This window comes from Dioscorea cayenensis, chromosome 14 (genome assembly GCF_009730915.1).
Source record: "Dioscorea cayenensis subsp. rotundata cultivar TDr96_F1 chromosome 14, TDr96_F1_v2_PseudoChromosome.rev07_lg8_w22 25.fasta, whole genome shotgun sequence".
NCBI lineage: Eukaryota > Viridiplantae > Streptophyta > Magnoliopsida > Dioscoreales > Dioscoreaceae > Dioscorea > Dioscorea cayenensis.
The window spans coordinates 18527630-18545970 of record NC_052484.1 but is presented as its reverse complement, the minus strand read 5'-3'; the positions used below and the strand labels follow the sequence as shown (position 1 = coordinate 18545970).

Here is an 18341-nt window from a genome sequence, read left to right as displayed (position 1 = left end):
CCACTAGTTTTTGTTATTGTTGTCCAATTTCTCACTTCACCTTCTCTTTGTCTCGCTCTCTTATTTTTTATCTTTTATTTTTGTTTCATCTAATATATATATATAAATTTTTATTTAAAAAGATATATAAATAATTTTCGAAACAGTATATTTAAAATAAAATTTGGACACGTGTCACGTGGGTTGGTCATCTCGTCTGAGAGAGCGCGTTTGCTCCCCGGCTGTCCATTACTGTCAGTGAAGACTCAGTAGTCAGTACTACTACGTCTCACTCTCAACGCATTCCTGCAATTCCTTTCCTTTCCTTTCCTTTCTCTTTGTTTCTCTCTCTCTCTCTCTCTCTCTCTCTCAGTGGATCCTCAAATCGGCATCATTCTCATAATCCTTGTTGATTCCCAGCAATGGCGATCGAAGAGGACAACGATGACAATAGTTTCCACTTCTGGTTCCTCTCCTTTGCCTTTTATTTTGCATTTCTCCTTGACTTCTTTGCCATTTGTTTCTTCATGGATTTTAGATTATTTCCCCTTGGTTTTGGGTTCCAATGACTTAAAGATAACGTTGGAGTTGTTGACTTGGTTCGTCGTTGTTTCAGGTTGTTCGTTGGTAGCTAGGGTTTGAGTGTGGTGGTTGGAGAAGGTGAGAGAGAGGAGAGAATTAGGGTTTGGTGCTGAAAGCTGCGAACTTTGTGCGTTGGTGCTGTTTTGGGAGTTTGATGTATGTTTACTGACTTTTTTTTTAATATTTTTTTTATTTCTGATTATATGTTTTTTGTTAGCAAATGAAATGAAAGACAGTTTATTTGTATGATTTTCTCTTCCTTTTGGTCGTCTTCCTTCAATCAAAATGCAAGACTTGATTTTGCAACATGGTGAAAGACTGATTAGTTAGAAGCCCCATATTCAAAATTATAATTTTTATTCATCCTCCTTAATGAAGAAATCTTTTTCATGGATGATTGTACAGAGATGGCGGATTGTTCTAGTGCCCAAAGCATGGCTATTTGTGCAAGCAATGCAACTGATGTGGATGCTGGGGTTGATCTGGAGATCAGTATTTATAAAAGTTGTGGTGATCATGAGAGTAATTCTTCAAAGCTAGACAAAATGGATGAAATTGCTGAAGTAGATGTCCCATTGGATGATAGCAGTGTAAACCAAATTTCTAGCATTGATATCTCTGATGACTTTTGCATAAAAGATGAAGAGCCTGACTTGAAGACCTTCCATACAGATACAGAGATTACTAAAGCAGATGGACAGCGGTTTCTGAGTGAAGTGATTCCAGATACAGCATCTTGCGATATCGAAACTAATGATTGCAAAAACTTAGGAAAATCTGAGATGGATGCTAGTGTTTGCAAGAAAAATAGTGATATGGAACCTGATGAAGCTGTAACTGTTTGCCAGGAAAGTGGTAATGTGGAATGTAGTGAAGCTGTAACCTCTGTTGGTGTTGTAGCAGGGGAGAGACAAGGGTATTATCTCGAAGATACAGTCCTCAAACTCAAGCACTTGGAATTCAATAAGAAATTTGACGGTGGTCCAGATGATTTTCCTTCTGATAGTGTTGGACTCAAAAAGGAGATGGAATACAGAACAGCAATCCATTATGATGGTGCCAAGGATGGAGATCATTGTGCAGAAGGTTTTCCATCTCCTTGTCTCAATGCTTTTACATTTGAATTAGACGTACAGGAAGCTCATCCACATGATGCAACCAGTGGACCATCAGAGGCGCTAGAAATTGTATCATGCACGATTGGGACAGATCTTGCAAAACCTGACTGCTCTTTCAAAGGGCAGGCAATCTGCCATGTCCAATCATCTGTGTCCATACCAGAAGATAATATGTTTCTTCCCAAGGTTTGTGCTATTCCAGCTACTGAAGCTATAGAAGATATTGACCAAACCAAGTTAGGTATAACTAGCAGAGTGGATCATGAAGAAACTGAGGTTGATCTTGCTAATGTGGTTGGTTGTGATGAGGACTATGCTTGGTCATGCAGCAGTGTTACCTCAGAGCCAATTATTTTTTTCCCGGAATCAAAGTTCGCTAGTGATGATGATACAAGGATTAAAAAGACTCAAGAACTTGGGCTGTCAATCAAGTCTAATGTTTTAGGTTTTAATGTTCTGGAAATAGGTTCAGGGACTGCATCAGATCCCTGTCCTCAACAAATGGATAAGCAGAAACCTGATAAAGAAAAAGCTGCGCATTGCGCCTTTGGTAATAGCAGTGAACATCCTTCTGCAGAAACAGGCCTTCCTTTTGCGGACGGTGAGAAAGAAAATGATTTTTTCATCGAGCCTCTTGATGAATTGGATCACCATTGTTTTCAGATTAAGCACATCAATGATGTAAGTGGATCTCCTTCAGATGAATTTGATCAGCAGGAAGTTCTTCAAATTCAATTAAAAGAATTCACTGTTAGTCATGCCAGTAATGGTCTTCTTGAGAAAAAGGTCCAAATCAGCCAAGTTATGACAGAAAATAAGGTTGTTGATTTTTCTTGTGAAGAAATAAAATTGAATGTCTTAGATGAAGGTGTCATGTATCGTCAGACTGCACAAGAGTTCTTCCTCAGGGGGGATATAGCTGGATTAGGAGGCACATCAACTTGCACTCAGGGATATGCGACACTTGAAGATTCTAAGACAAGTAATTTTTCATAGAAGTTGCTTCAGTGATCCGTTTTCAGTTTGACAAGATTAGGGGACTAAATAGTTGTTGATCAAAAGCCTAATCTTCTTTTTGTGGCAACAGGTTGTTCTGTGGACGTTACTAGCCAAAAAGATGACATTGAGGGCCACGGAGCCTCCATCTCTGGTGAGATTCTTTTAATTCTCTTGTATTCTATTTTTTCTCCCTTCTGATTTGCATTTGGAATGAATTTAAATACTCAATATGGACAAGAAATAATGGGGCAGTGACAGTTTGGTCTTGCTTACGCTGTTGTATCATTGGATGCCCTCTTTAGAGCTAGTAGGATTCTGACTGTTTCATGTGGCTACACTCCAATGTTGGAGGTTTGAAATTGTTGAACTAGGATTTGATTTGCGGACTGAAGGATATATGGGTTTGGTTATGATGATGATGGCTTGAATATGGCCTTGGTTATCAAATAATGGTGGAGGATTATTGAGTTCTTTTGGGCATCCCCCTTTTCCCCTTGTCTGTTAGTGTCTTTTAGCTCTTTTGCTGATTTGTGCAGCTCTAGAAGATACTTTTCTATTAATTCATACGGCAATGCTCCAATCAAGGCCATTGCTTTGTATATTGTTTTGCTGCCTGGGGTGTAGTTTTTCTCTAAAATACTTAGTTTAGCTTGGTCTTTGTCTTCCTTTCTTGTTTGATTATAGGGAAAGAGGGATGCCAAGGTTGTTGAGGTGGCTTACTTTTGGTTAATATGTTCTAAAGGGGGGAGAGTGGTCGGGTTGTGTAGGTAGTGAAACTCAGTGACATTATAAAATATTTGATTGATTCTAGACTTGTCACTTTAAGTCTGGTTTGAACTGCTGTCAAGTATCCATTAGACTTAATATTATCTACTACAAGATCTATATTTGCATGTGTTGTTCTTTGGTTCCTGTGTTTAGTCCCTTATTCGACAGTAACCAGGTTTCTTGCCAATCTATTGGACTGTGAATTAAGGATTGTCATATGCCATCTCTTCTTTGATGCCAAACCTTCCTACTCCTTCAACTTGCACTCACAAAGCAGATTGACAAGATCAACTTACTCAGGAAACAATTATGAAAGCCAATTTTATCTGTCCATGTATCAGGCTAAACTTGCTTCAACTTTGTGACTTATAATTGCTTATTTGGACTTATCCATTGGTATATTGCATATCTTCAAGGAATTAATTGAAAATTTCAGCATCTCAGTTGTTTAATGCTTTAATCAGAAACAGAGCTGCTATGCTGAATTCCAACACTTGCACATGAATTTCTCTTGTAATGAAATGCTTCAGTGTTTATTATATCATTGTGTTCTCTAACAATGCTTTTGAGAACCATGTAACTAGTCTTGTTTTCATTGTAATACTGCCCAATTAGTAATTAGTTTCTAGTGCATCATGGACAACTACTTGTTGGTATTTATATTATTTTTATTTTGGCAATATGTTTATTTGACCCTCTTTTCTTAAACCAATTGGGAAAAAAGTTAAGATATCTTGATTTGATCTAAGCTTTTGAGAAATTGTTTTTGTTGATGTCACAGATAGAACAATTCCTTCAGAAAAACATGTTACTGATGTACTTGTCCCTGAGGCTGAGATGAGTGGCCTACATGCATCTATCAGAAACAAAGGTGACAAATCAGAAATCGATTTCATGGATATCTTCGAGGCGCCATCATTTGCAACCCTCATTGAACCTGACATGCAGCGACCCCCTAATGAAATCCAACCGATGCCGGAGAAACAGCTCACGCGATCTTCACCTTCAGTGCATCCAGAAAGACGAAGTGAAGAAATAACTGCAAGCATGTCAAACTGCAGTCCTGGAAGACATTTGGTACCCCTAAAAACTTTGCTTGATGAAGCTAATCGTGAAAGCAGACGCAGAATGCTACATGCACGAGATCATAGCTTGTCCTCAAGGGCCACTAAAGCTCAGGTCTCGTGCCGCATATCGGGTGAATCGACATCCACATCGGTCACCAAATACCAGAAAGAGTGCTTTGTTGGAGTGGATGAGAAGGGATGGAATTCTCCGGCAAGACTTCCAGTGGTGAGAAAGAGAAATGCGAGAGCGAGACTACCCTGGAGGCCATTTATATGTTGTCCATCTCTTAAAGAGGGTGCCTACTGCTGAGTATTACTCGATCTGAGCACGTTTTAACTGTATGGATCTTCATTCTTCACCAACGCTGCATCGCCGAATCTCTGTGGAATCAAAATGCAGCAGTGTTACTGGTAAAAGTATCGTCATCCTCATTGTCCTTTCACCCTAGTATCATTCTCAAGTTTGTTATGTAGTTGTTATTCTTATTAGATGTGCTAATGATCTCACATTGGTTGAGTTAGTAAATGTAGAAATCTATGTATATGTTTGGTCTCTCATGTTATAATTTAGAGTTTTGGGTTGAATTGAGTCTGGATAATGATGAGTTTAGTTTCGATCTAACGTGTTATTAGAGATTGATTATTATTATTTTTATATATAATGTAGCTAGCCAAAATAGACTAGTAGGTATTAATGGAATGTATTAGAGTAACTAATTAAATCTAAATAACATGTGTTTAGAAGAAATTAGAACACTAGAATGAATATCAGCAAAGTATATTATAGCAAGGCACAAGATAAATGATTGCACACAGACATACTTGTAAAATGGAGCTCACTCGAAAGAGTTCAGTTTAGGACACAGGAATCAATAATGCGAATGATATCATTGTAGTGAATACTGAATAGGATGCTGATGGATTTTCAAACAAGAAACACACAAGTACACACAGAACCTTGCTTGCAAGAAAGTATTATAATGCAAATGAATAATCAAGCAAATACTTCAAGCAGAAACAAATTCACACAATGTCCTGAAACCTGGTAATCAAAAGAGACAATTGGATTTAGAGAAATATACATACTGCACACTGATGTTTCTTGATATTAACCTTTCTGCAGCATTTAACATAACATGGATTGCAGAATCCTCCTTTTCCATAGTCTCATGAGAATCATCCTCCAAATGTTTATCAAATCTAAAATCTTAGATAAAGCAAAGTCACTGCAATTAAACACAGTTTCTTTTATGCAATCCTTCTTTGCGATATCCAGGTTCCACCTTGCTCTGTTCTAGGGTTTCCTCAACAATAATCTTATCAACAGCTTCCATAGGTTGGAAAGCCTAATTTTTCTTAGTGTCTAAGAATCTCTTATAATAATCACTGTTCTGATTTCCAATATTGGTATAGCTGTTGCTGATGCTCCTAGAAGTGCATCTGACATTGTGCGGGTTAATTTTTTGGCAAGGCACTAAACTATGACCTTTTCTTATTTTGGGGTCCAAACTTCAATTTGAATCAAAATAGTTACCCAACTTCAATTTTGTTTTACCGGGTGGCTACCCAAAAGATTCCAGCTTTTTTTTTATGATGTAGATGCCGAAAATTCTCTATCATGACATACATGACATATTGTCCGTCCAGCTGGCAATTCCATCTTATTTGTTGGTAGAGAATTTTCAATATTATATCATCAAAAATAGACCGGATTCTCTTGGGTAATCACTCAGTAAAATAAAATTATAGTGAAGTAATCATTTTGATTCAAATTAAAATTTGAATCCCAAATTGAAAAAAAACTATAGTTTGGTGCCCTATATAAAAAAAAAAATTTACTAGATATTGTGCTCTCTGAACCTGGTTTTAGTGTCATCAGCGGTACTGTTCTTACTACCAATGTAATGAACACTCTTACTCAACTGCAAGGTAAACTCAAGCCCTCCAATAACAGGAGTAGTAATGCTTGATTTACTTAAAAGAGAATAAGAGCTCTCACAAGCCAAAGCAACACACTACTAGTCGGCATAAAAAACTGAGAGCTCTCACCGAGTGGTGAGAGTTTGATTCTCAGTGAGGCGCATTTCAGGGAGTTGTGAATAGTGATTGTGTATGCGGTGGTTCAGCGTCGACGTGGCTGACCGTCCCCACTTGTTCCACTGAGGCCATGCACGTCCCCTGGGTCTCAGTGGGTTCGCCTCCTCTTCCCCAAAAACTGAGAGATTAAACTCTCTTGCAAGACATTATTCTAGCTAAATAAGAACATCATCAACAGGAAATTAAAGGAAATAGCAAGGTTTCATATTCTCTTTTGAAACCCTAGATATCCTCAGCTTCCTCCTCGGCTGCGAGTCAGGCTTTCAACTCATTGCTCTTACTCTCCCCCATCCACCAAGCACTTAGTGCTATTCATTCCGAAATAGTGTCCCGTAACATCGCTCTTTTTTTAATTTTTTTTTTATATCCCTCTGTTTTGGATCAACCCTCATAATCTACTTGTAGGGTATCCTACATATCTTGATGAATCATAACAATACTCTTCATGAATGCAACAAGGCAAATTAATTTCCATATGCTTCCAACAATCAAATTCTCACAAAAATTATTTTCTTAAAAAACAAAGAACAACTATTCCCTAAAAACAGTACCAAAGTAACATGAAAATGGGTTATAATTTCACATTCAAAACTAAAAAGGATTTCAAATCCTAGATTTGAACAAGATCCACAAAACAAACATCAGATGCAGTGGTTTCCTTTATCTAACAAGAAATTATAACCATTACAAATCCAATCAAGGATCAAAACCATGCATGTTGAGGAAAGGAAATGGAAGATGGTACCGGTGGCCGCAGCAACGGCAGATCTCCGGCGAACTCATTCTTGAACGATCCAAGAGCTGTTATGGGGCTTGGGCCAAACGGGATCGGGTTTCGTCTGGAAGGATCCGAACCCGAATACAAAGTTTATTCTTTTTTTCTTTTTTTAAATAAAATTGATAAAATGGTCTTTAGGAGAAAAATTATTAATTGTGAAAATTAAAAAGAAGAATTAAAAAAATTGGCTATTTTAAATCGAATAAACCTTATATTCCAACTCTTAATTATTCAAAGTTTATTCCTTAAAAAAAAAAAAAACTAATGGAGCATATCTACACAATCTTTTTATTTTTATAATAAAATAAATTTATTTTTTTTCCTTTCTAAAATCATAGAAACAATAAGCATTAAATAATTACTTAAAAAAGAAAATCTTAAAAAGTAAAAAATTTATAAACATAATATTAGAATCAAACCAAACCATTTAAACAGTTAAGTTAATCAACCCATAAAAATCATTAATAAAATAAACTAATGAAAAAAAAAGTAAAGCCATCTTGCATCCTTGAATCAATAACCATCTTTTAGCTACTCTTGATGTTAATCATCAACTACTTTTTAACTTGATGGCAGGCCTTGACTCATGACTTGTAGATCAAAATAACTAAATTAATTTTAGTCTTTTTTTATTATACTAAAATATTTGTATTAAATTAAATCTATATTTAACATTTATATCAAAATCAATACCTGTACCTTTCCAAGCTGTTTTTAGGATTGGTCAAGCCATGCATGATGCATCCATGCATGCATGGTTAATTCTTCATTGGACGCACATATATACCTTAGCAAGAATATATATATATATATATATATACACATGCACATGCATCATATGCAAGTGTGAAAGGTACACAAAGTGGAGTCCTCTTCTTCATTCACTACCCCTTGTCTTCTTTCTATTTAAGTCTCATCCTCAACTTCTCCTTTCTCTTTCTCTCACAACTTAGTCTACTCTTGTCTTTTAGGAACAGATACAGAAGCCTAAAGACTCAGCCACTGCCCTTCTTCTCCTCTCTTTAATTTCTATTTTGTGCTTTTCCTTCTTCCTAATTACTTCCATTAATGAGATTCTCTTCAAATTAATCTCTTTTCAAGCCATGAATAAGTCTTAATTTCTTGATGGCTCACCAAGTCCATGAAACTCTCTAGCTAGCACACTTAGTAAAAGATAAGAGCTTGTTTAAGATCTTGTGTTTTTCTTTGTTTTTGATCGAAAACAAGGGTTCTTTATCTTGTTTTGATCAGTTCATAGCATGGAGAAGGGGAATGAGAGGAGAAAGAGCTTGTTCTCAAGGATCTTCAAGACTAAATCATTGATACCAAGGTCTGATACCAAGAAACACAAGAAGGTGACACCGGAAGGATGCCTTTCAGTTTATGTTGGCGCCGGAGAAGAACGGTTCATTATACGTACAGAGTCTGTTAATCATCCCCTCTTTAAGGCTCTGCTAGATGATGCGGAGATGGAGTATGGTTACACAGCTGAGGGCCCGTTGAGGCTTCCTTGTGATGTCGAAGTTTTTCAGCATATTCTCAAGGAGATGGAGCAAGATATGGTGCCTTCTCCTTCTTTGAGTTGCACCTTCCCTGCTGGGTCTTATGCAAGGTATCAGCTCCTTAGCCCTTCAAAGCCAATGGTTATGGGGAGGTACTAATTAAATTATGCTCTTATGATATATGTGGATATAGTTTAAAAGTTTAGGTCTTTGTTTATGTCTATTAGTTCATGTATGGAAGGAGTAGGGGGTTAATTAGGATCTTTGTTTTGATGTTTGATCTTGTTGTTGATGTAATTGTATATATATGTCTGTGTTGGTTAAGTATTTAACATGGGAGGTTAGTGTTCTTGAAGTTCTTCAATCATTCATTAATCCTTTTTTATTATTATTTTTTTTTGACAAAGTGATCAATCAATTATGAGTTTTATATAATGAAAGGAAAAAAGAAAAACGATAATCATGGCAAAACATAAATTACAACAAAATAGATGGAGAAACATGAAAAAAGTTTAGATCTTTGACTTGTTTCTATTTCTGTTTGTTCCATCCTCATCGGTTCAATAACAAATTAAAATGACTTTATTAATTTTTTTTTTTGTTTGTCGTTGTTTAATTGGTAACAAGATAAACTTAATTATCTATTCTTATTAACGGTAACTAGCCATTAAATTTTTATATTTGTAACTTGGTATTAAAGCGCTCACCTTAACAATAATTATTTTTTTATAAAAAAATAAATTTATATAACAACTTCTTTTTAATTAATAACTCTTTAACTTTCTACTTAACAAGCAATTTTTTTATAATCTTTAATTAAGTTTTTTTTTGATAAATTTAAAACTACTAGTTTTAATTATAAAAATGAGAAATTCTTTTGGTATCAAAGTTTTCTTCCTTCTTCTGTTAAAGGCGTTTTACCTTCATCTCTCGGCCAATTCACAAGAATTACTTCATTCATGGTTTTTTTTTATATAGTTTTAATTTGATTTAATGTTTATGTAATATACATTATGATCATATTCTTCTTTACACTAACTGATTTTCATGTTTTAAAAGTTTTTATCAATCTTAATTTGGGTACGAGAAAAATTATATTGGATTATTAATAAATTTTGTGTAAAAATGTGCGAGGGTTCACATCACATATCCTTACTTATTTGCTTACCCATCCCATCTTTGTCTCATTTTATACAAATGGAACATGAGAGGATGTGATGGCCCGAACAATGGTGAGAAGGTGATCAAAATCTCATAAGTGCTTTAACCCTTTGGATAACCCTATATAATCAAAAATCTTCATATTTATAAAATCATTTGCATTGTATATCAAGAAAATAATATTTTTAAAGTCTAAGTTTTATCATAAAAGTAATAGTTTTAAAGTTAAGTTTTATCATCTATTTTGAGTTTAAATCTTTGCAAAAAAGGATGATGCCCCACTCTCTTTGTAATAATTTTTTTAAAAATAATGAACCACCGGTGTCCTACAGCTTATGGTCTATAGATTAATCCTGGCGATTGGAGGTTTATTTATGATAATATTATTATTGCTCGAGAGATCATTTGGATTAATTTCACTTTAAACAGTAAAATTATGATAATATTGAATGTGGTGCAATTTTTTTGATAAAAATGTGGTGCAATTTTTATCAAATTGATCAAAATCAATTTCCCATAGCAACAAATTCTTTCTATTAATTGTCGCGGGTCAGACTTCTTAAATGCAGTCAGAGTCAGTTACAAATTTTCTCATCATTTTTTTTATTCTTGTGTCTTACAACCTAGCTTGTAATGTCCTCATATTAATCTCCTTTTGTATGAGTTAATCAAGAATTAGGGTTACTACAAATATTAACCTTGGTCTCGGTATCTATCTTTTGATCATGAAAAACCTAATACTTAAAAATTTTCATTTCATATATGATAATTAATTAGTCGTTATTTTTATTAATGGCATCTTGAATATCTTAGGGGTTATTTTCCCTTTTTTCTTATTTAGGCAAACTTATCTCTACCGAGAGGTTGTTTGTTCATCAATTTAAAGCAATCGTTGACAAACTCAATCAAATTTATCAGTTGTTGGAACTCCATAAAAATATCATTTTGTTTCTCATTAGGCTAATATGATTAATTCGATATCAAACCATCTACTAATTATTTCTATGTCTTATTTTATTATGATATATATATATATATATTTAACAGAATTGCTAAGCAATTGATACAAAGAAATAAATAAATAAATATGAGCCTCACATAATGCTAATTAAGCAATGGATGAAGATATATAAGTGAATAGAAGCTAATAAGAGCATCAGCCACATTGTTATGCTCATGAGAGAGGTGTGTCGATCACTTGAATTAGTGCAAAGCTAGCTACAACCTCTAAGGCCAAATTAATGCAAAGCTTGAGTAGCATCAACCCTAGAGCTAGCTAGCAATCCCAAGCTTATTGAAAATTGCACAAATAAACATGCCCACAATAGTAAAGATTTTTTTTTTATTTTAAAAAAAACATATTAATATTCAAAGTAATTATAAGAATAATGCTAAGATTTTCAAAAAGAGAAATCATTTTGCATCAAGTCTGTAGCAAAACCCCAATCATTGAAACAAAAATAGAAGGTACAATATTAATGCTAATTAAGTAGAATCATGGTGATACCCAAAAAAAACTAATTAGCCAAGTTGAAAGCCGTTGGACAGTCAATTTGGAAGTTAAAAATATCACTAATAACCAACAACACATCTTGAGCTACCCTACAATCCCAAAATGGACAAACAACCCCTACCCAAAAGAAATTATATTTAGCATTGCATCCAACTTACCATAAGTTTTTTTTCGATAAAATAGATAAACCACATATATTAAAAAAGAATAAAAAGTTACAAAGAGTATAAAAGAAGAGAAATAAGTAACATAACATTCACTAATTGTGAAATATACAAAACATATAACAAAACAGAGATAAAAACCAAAAGCTCAAAGAGAAATAGAGAACAAACAAGTGCTGAAGTGAGTAAGATTTCTTCTAAGTTGAAACAAGTATAACCACATTGAAGTGATTAGTCTGATGTGCTCTCATTCAGGTCTCTCACCTGAATAATATGACATCACAAGAAATCTATGCTATGTTATACTGTAGTAACCGAATTCTTGATTTATTTTTTTTTATTCCAGAGCTTATAGGCCTAAGAATTTGTTAGAATATCTGTATTTTATTTTGCTTTTGCTATTCTACTACTATGTTTTTTCATGTTTAGTAGAGCATTATTGTTTTATCAGGATCATATATATATATATAAAGTCTATTAGTGTACTGGAATATAAACTAGTAATTTTAGTTCTTTCGTCTATTAATTCTATCATGAAGCTTGTTTTTATCAGAATTGGTAATCATTTAATGGTTAAGATTTTTCCCCCCTTAATTAGACTGATAAAATTAATTTGGGTGGGAATTAAGAAAGTCAAATATGTATTGAGGGAATAGTGCTTAAAGATCCCTGATTATTTGATGTCTGCCACCCCTTTTAAACCTATCCTAATCAACATATATGGATATATATATATATATATATATGTTAGTTTGGAGGATTAATTTTCAAGTGCTTGATTTTATTGCAAATGGTAACAGGGATGGTTCAACTTTTCATTTAATTTTTTGGTTATCACTTATCATATACATATATAGAATATGATTATAGGCTTGCCTCAATACAAACTTGGATGATTTGGATATTATCACAAAATCTAAAACATTTGCATGTATAGATTGCAAATGTCAAAACATAATATGGGCATGATACAAACTCATGATAACAATATAAATTAACCCAGCTCACCAAACTATACAAGATCTCATTCCAGAACATCTCAAAAACATTTGTTCATGTCCTCCATGAACTTAGTTCAAGAACGAGGTGAAAAAGGCAATGGCAGATCGAGGCTCCTACGACAGCGGCCATGGCCGAGTTGAGGCTGAAGGAAGCACTTGCCGGGCCGGGGGCCGGAGCATCAGCAGCCAAGATAGTAGTGGCCGAGGCTGCGGCGATGAGGAAGGAGCATGCAACCCTTTTCATCTCCATTTTTAGGGCTTGGACGAGGACAATGTGCTCAAAGAGGAGATGAGAAGAGAAAAATGAATGAAAGGGAGTTCTACGTGCATGTGCATGGCAACAAATGATTTTTGACTTGGTCTTTGCATGCAATTTGTTGGTTTGAATCTAGAGGTTGTGTTTGGTGTAGTAATTTATATTTTAGGCAAGATTTTTTTTGTTTTTTCAGTTTTGTTTTTATTTAGTTATTTTGTTTGAGGCGCAACAATTTTTGAGAAGGGATGTGAGACAGTTGTGTAAATTGCAAGTTAGATTAATTTATTTTTTAACTTTATTTTATTTTATTTTTTCTAATTTTCAAACAATTATTTGATGCAATTTTTGTTTTTAAAAGAACTATTTCAAAACCAAGACCAGACCATCACTAAATGCTTGACCCAAGCTATTTCAATTAAAAATTAGAACTTAAGCTTGTTTTCAAATTAATCTTAAGATTTGAATACGATGTATTTTGCCTCTAAACTCCCAACAAAAGAATGATAAAACAAATTAGTTTAATAAATTTTGCTCCCCATTTCCTATATATATATATATATATAAACAATAAGCACTAACATGAGCTATAATCTTAAATTTTGAGAAGAACTTCAACTATCCATGCTCATCCCTATTCCCAATAAAAGAATGAAAAACAATATAATATTTAATATATTATTTTCTGTCAATAAAAGTAGATAACTTCAGTGCACACACATGGACAAAAGGAATATAAAAGCAAGTTGAGATTAAAAAAAAAATACCAATTAAAAACAAAAAACAGAACATTACAATTTAATCAACTTGGTTTTTCTTTACTTATAAAACGTACATCAACTTTCTTCAAGTCCACACATGAACATGGACCATACAAAATTATTAATTCCTATTCCCATCTCTTTAGACTTCAGGGTTCATTATTTTTATAATTATTTGGACAAAGAGAGGGTGATTCATTGTTCCTCACAGAAGAAAGTGGACACAGCATCCAGGGACATTTAGCAAGAACTTTAGGAAGCAGTTTGTTGGAGTTTCACTTTCTCAGCACAAACAGAGTATATATTTCAATCAAATCATAATCCATAAAGGAGAAAAATAAGCAACAATAAAGCCTATAAAACTCAATAGTCTCAATCACAACAACCTTAATAGATGTAGAGCTATAAAGAAAACAGCATTATGTATAAGAACACAAGAACAAAGACTAACAGAGAAATTTAGCTATAATTACTCATTAATTCTAATCACAATCTGAAGAAGAAACATTTATGCAAGTGATTATTCAGGAAAGTTACACATGGAGAGGTTGTTGCACACCTTGTTGTCCACTGGAGCCATTGTAGAGTTTAGATGATTTATTGGACTTTCTTCGAAGAACTACAATCCAGGTGCTGATTTCCAGTAGGAGAGCGATACCGGCGAGGACGGAGATGACAATGATGTATGTGTTCTTCCACCATTGGTGAGGGTTCAGAATGTCGAAACCTTTGAATATATTGATAATGCCTAATATGATCACACTGTATCCTACTGAGTGATGGTAAATGTTCCAGTAGAATCTGTACTTGTGATCCTTGTTTGGCCTTAGAAATAATGCAAATATCTGCAGAGTAAAACATTTAAAATGGTTTTATCCTAAATGGTTTCGGCATTAAGTATGGCATTTTTAGAGGTACATGGACAATGGCAATTTGCATTTCTACAAAGTAGATGTGTCAAGAGGACAATGATGGGTTGCTTTCACTAATATTCTAAGTGATGGAGATTATGAATCATTAGAAGTGAAATTAATGACTTGTAAAATTAGGAACATGATGGGATATCACTTGAATGACGATTAAGCAAGAGGTGTTAGTTTTGTACCTGCAAAGTGGCAAGGGAAAAGATTGCAATTCCGATGCTGCGGTGGCTGCTGTAAGTGACTCCTTTGGATTTGCTTCCCAGATTGAGACCGGTTGCCCAACCAGCGACTCCGATGATGTAACCACTCAACTGAAATCCTACATGAAGGTAAAACCAAGCAGGGTCTAGTGAACCAAATGTCTTCAGGTACCTTGCCATAATAACTCCAATTGGAAGCAGAACCCCCCAGCTAACAGCATTCAATACTCCATGAATCTGTGGAGAAATGAACTTGCTGATGAGAAAAGGCAAAGGAAATAAAAGAATGGTAAATGATGCAAAGAAGCAATAAAATCAAACTTAAAATACAATTCCATCACTCTGTATTGGCCCAATGAATTTAATTATAAATATATATTGATCTTGCTTCCTCATAGAGATTGTCCTGCCTATAACAATTAATTTGACTTATATTCTAAAATGAAATTTATGGTGCCCTCTGACTATGCTAATGGGCATGTGGGGAAGTCAGACAAAATGATTTTCAAAACTGCATGCTTTGAGGACCACGGGTCAGTGTCCATGGATGTTGAAAATCACAGGATGCGTACAGAGAAGTCCATGTATTGTTGAAAATCATAGAACGCACATAGAGAAGTTTGTCAAAAAACTACTACTTTCTGCTATCAATGCACAGAGATTGCAGCCAAACTAAAGATGGTCTATCTGTAAACTAATCTTATTGTCAAAGAAATCTACATTTCTGTCCTTTGTATAACACCAAAGTCTATGTACATTGGACACTATCTTCATATCAAGTCAATAAATTAATGATTTTATCAGCTATGGAGGTCAACTTTTTCAAAGAAAAGGAAAAGGTAAACACTCCAATAAAGAAAAAAAAAATTACAAGCTAATCTCTCATTTTGCAGCATACTGACAGCATTAAGAAAAATATTTCAACCTTAGGTTTCAACTATCAAAGAGCTTATAGATTTCATACCATGATTGGAGAACAAAACATAAAGCTTATAAATAGAATAGATTTCTACCAATACTGCAGAAATTGAAATATCTAGAAAAAGAAAGCAACTGCCACAGTTATAACCCAGAAAAAGTGCAAATCAAAGCAAAATAATGAACACTTTCTATCTGACAAGTTTGTTCTTGCTCTGAATCTTATTTGATTTAAAATACTGATAGTCAAGTAAAACTTCAGATCCAAAAGAATTAAGTAAACATTTGCAGCAAACTCACTGCAAAACAACGTAGAAAGTGTAACTATGAATATTTAAAACAAATTAGAAATATAAATAGTCAAATCATCTGTCATAAGTATGCAGAATTAAAAATAATTAAATTCAAATATGTGAAAAGATTCTACAATTGGAATGCAACCAATTAAAATCAACAGACAACCAAGCAATAAAAAAATCAATATCAGGAAGCACATTTAAAATTCAATCAACCAAAACACAAACAATGTTAACACTGTTGGAGACTGACATCTCACCCTTTTAATTTCAAAAGGTTCTACATGACAAACACTGATAGTCCTAATTAATCACCTCACAAAAAAAATGAAAAATTTAAACAAACAGTTCATAATTCTCAAAGATTCACAAGTAACCATTCAAAAAAAAAAAAATTTTTTTTTGAAGGAAAACAGTGATAAGATTACTCACATTTCGCTTCTTCAAGGTGGAATCAGAGCCAGTGGAGCTGACACCTTTGATCAAATCCAAGGTTCCCATGGCGGCAAGGTTCTCCGGCGCAAACGCGTGCTTGTACGGCACCCCGTCAGTCACCGACGAACCAACCTGCCAGACTTGGTTGATGGTCGTCATCTCCTTGCGAAGCTTAATCTTAGCGAAAATCCTCATAACCCCCCAGAATCCTCCGCTTGGAGATCCCAAACCTCGAAGTCGATCGGCGAGGGGTTGAGGGGTGCGTACCCAGTGATATTGAAAGTCTTAGCAGTCAAGGAGCCCTTGGAGTCACGGAAGGCGATGAGGGACTGAGAGCCAGCCATGTGGAGGCCGGTCGGGTTGATAGCCCAGGCGATCCAGCCGCCGGAGGCGGCCGGCGGGGCAAGAAAAGCGAGGGAGAGGGTGGAGTTCGCTTGGTCGAAGGTCCAATGGATGGAGGAAGAGAGGTGGGGCAACGAGCTACAAGCGGAGTAGAGCTGGTTCTTGGAGAAGGCGACGGAAGAGCAAGACTGGGCATGGGACAGTGAGGAGGAGAAGAGGACAACGCAGGCGAAGACAGCAAGTTGCATGCCCGTCGACGGCGACGGCGACGACGACGACGACGACGGTGACGCCATTGATGGAGCTCCGATGGTTTGAGAAGGAGAAGAGAAAGGCGTGGTTTTTATAAAGTTGGGGGTGAGGCTAAAAAAGGAAAGTGACAGGTGAACAAGGCCTTGAAGCGGAGGCACAAAGGCATCTCCGCTGGAACAGGTTAAGGTCCACTCACGCACCACACGTTGTCCAATTGGGAATGTACACGTGGATGGAAGGCATGTGAACGGCACTCGATTAGTGGGAGGATTGATGCTGGAGTGATCTTGACCGTTTATGATGGTTGGGTTCTTATCTCGAGGTGGAGATCTTGTGCTGAGACTTTTAAAAGGGTTGCTTTTTTCAGGGTTGTTTTTACATATACGCCAATCTAAAATTGGAATTAAATATATACAAGAATTCATAAGTAATTATGGTACTTTAATTAAATCTCGTGTATTAAAAAAATTGATTGAAATTGGTTAAAATCTAAAATTTATAAAAATTTTATTGACTTTCCAAAATTATTTTTATTTACAACTTATTTTAAAAAATATATAATTAAATATAATTTATTGGAAAGTAGAGAAGTACATTAAATATAAAACATAAATTTTAAAAAATAATATTTTATATTTTATAAATTTTTTTAAATTAACTAATACAAAATTAAAAAAAATTCTCTGAAATGAAATAAAGAAAAAGGACCGGATAAAGAGTGCAAACTTTATAGGGTGTATTTGAAAAACAAAAAAAATATACGTGTGATTTTAAAATTGTTAAAGGGTATAATGTGACAATTATGTGCATGTTAAAAAATATGATATTAAAATATGAATGTTTAATAACTTAAATAGTCAATTAAGGGGGCACGTAAAGAGAGGAGTTTGGTTTGCATGGAAAGATGAGTAATTAATTTGAGTCCTAAGTTAAGACTAATAATACATAGTCTGAAAGGGAGTCCCGGAATTCATGTGTCAACAAAAGAGAAAAAGAGATGGTGATAGTGATGCGGGGATTGATGCATGCTTTTGCTACTGCTTTCATACGACATCATGACGATATCATGATGTCAGCATTAGGCCAATACCAATATACACCATACATATTCCTTTAATATACACCATATATATTCCTTTCAATCCTTTCTACACATATATAATATATTTTGATAGCTCGATATTTTTTCCCGAATGCGTACAACCCGTATGTATATGTGTGGAGTACAATCA

General features: G+C 34.7%; 3 protein-coding genes across 3 annotated transcripts; 2 read left to right on the top strand and 1 right to left on the bottom strand.

Annotated features, from left to right (window-relative positions):
- The first annotated feature begins 229 nt into the window (after window positions 1-229).
- Window positions 230-5131, top strand: LOC120275392. The gene is made up of 5 exons (XM_039281945.1): window positions 230-445; window positions 596-717; window positions 967-2661; window positions 2767-2829; window positions 4228-5131. The coding sequence occupies exons 3-5, from the start codon at window positions 969-971 to the stop codon at window positions 4821-4823; spliced, it is 2352 nt and encodes a 783-aa protein (XP_039137879.1). The 5' UTR covers window positions 230-445; window positions 596-717; window positions 967-968; the 3' UTR covers window positions 4824-5131.
- A 3516-nt stretch (window positions 5132-8647) lies between these two features.
- Window positions 8648-9049, top strand: LOC120276219 (auxin-responsive protein SAUR71-like). The gene has a single exon (XM_039282941.1). The coding sequence runs from the start codon at window positions 8648-8650 to the stop codon at window positions 9047-9049; it is 402 nt and encodes a 133-aa protein (XP_039138875.1).
- A 4967-nt stretch (window positions 9050-14016) lies between these two features.
- On the bottom strand, window positions 14017-17220 carry LOC120276339 (cytochrome b561 and DOMON domain-containing protein At3g25290-like). The gene is given in 4 exon segments (XM_039283060.1): window positions 14017-14588; window positions 14849-15103; window positions 16513-16712; window positions 16715-17220. Coding segments are annotated over 4 exon segments (1206 nt in total). The 5' UTR covers window positions 17154-17220; the 3' UTR covers window positions 14017-14276.
- Between the last annotated feature and the right edge of the window lie 1121 nt (window positions 17221-18341).

What these genes read in the sequence shown, in the direction of transcription:
- LOC120276219 (XM_039282941.1), top strand. Translation starts at nt 8,648, where the DNA reads ATGGAGAAGGGGAATGAGAGGAGAAAGAGCTTGTTCTCAAGGATCTTC.
- LOC120275392 (XM_039281945.1), top strand. Translation starts at nt 969, where the DNA reads ATGGCGGATTGTTCTAGTGCCCAAAGCATGGCTATTTGTGCAAGCAAT. An exon ending in ACTTGAAGATTCTAAGACAA is followed by an intron (nt 2,662 to 2,766) that starts GTAATTTTTCAT and finishes TTGTGGCAACAG; the next exon opens with GTTGTTCTGTGGACGTTACT. An exon ending in CCACGGAGCCTCCATCTCTG is followed by an intron (nt 2,830 to 4,227) that starts GTGAGATTCTTT and finishes TTGATGTCACAG; the next exon opens with ATAGAACAATTCCTTCAGAA.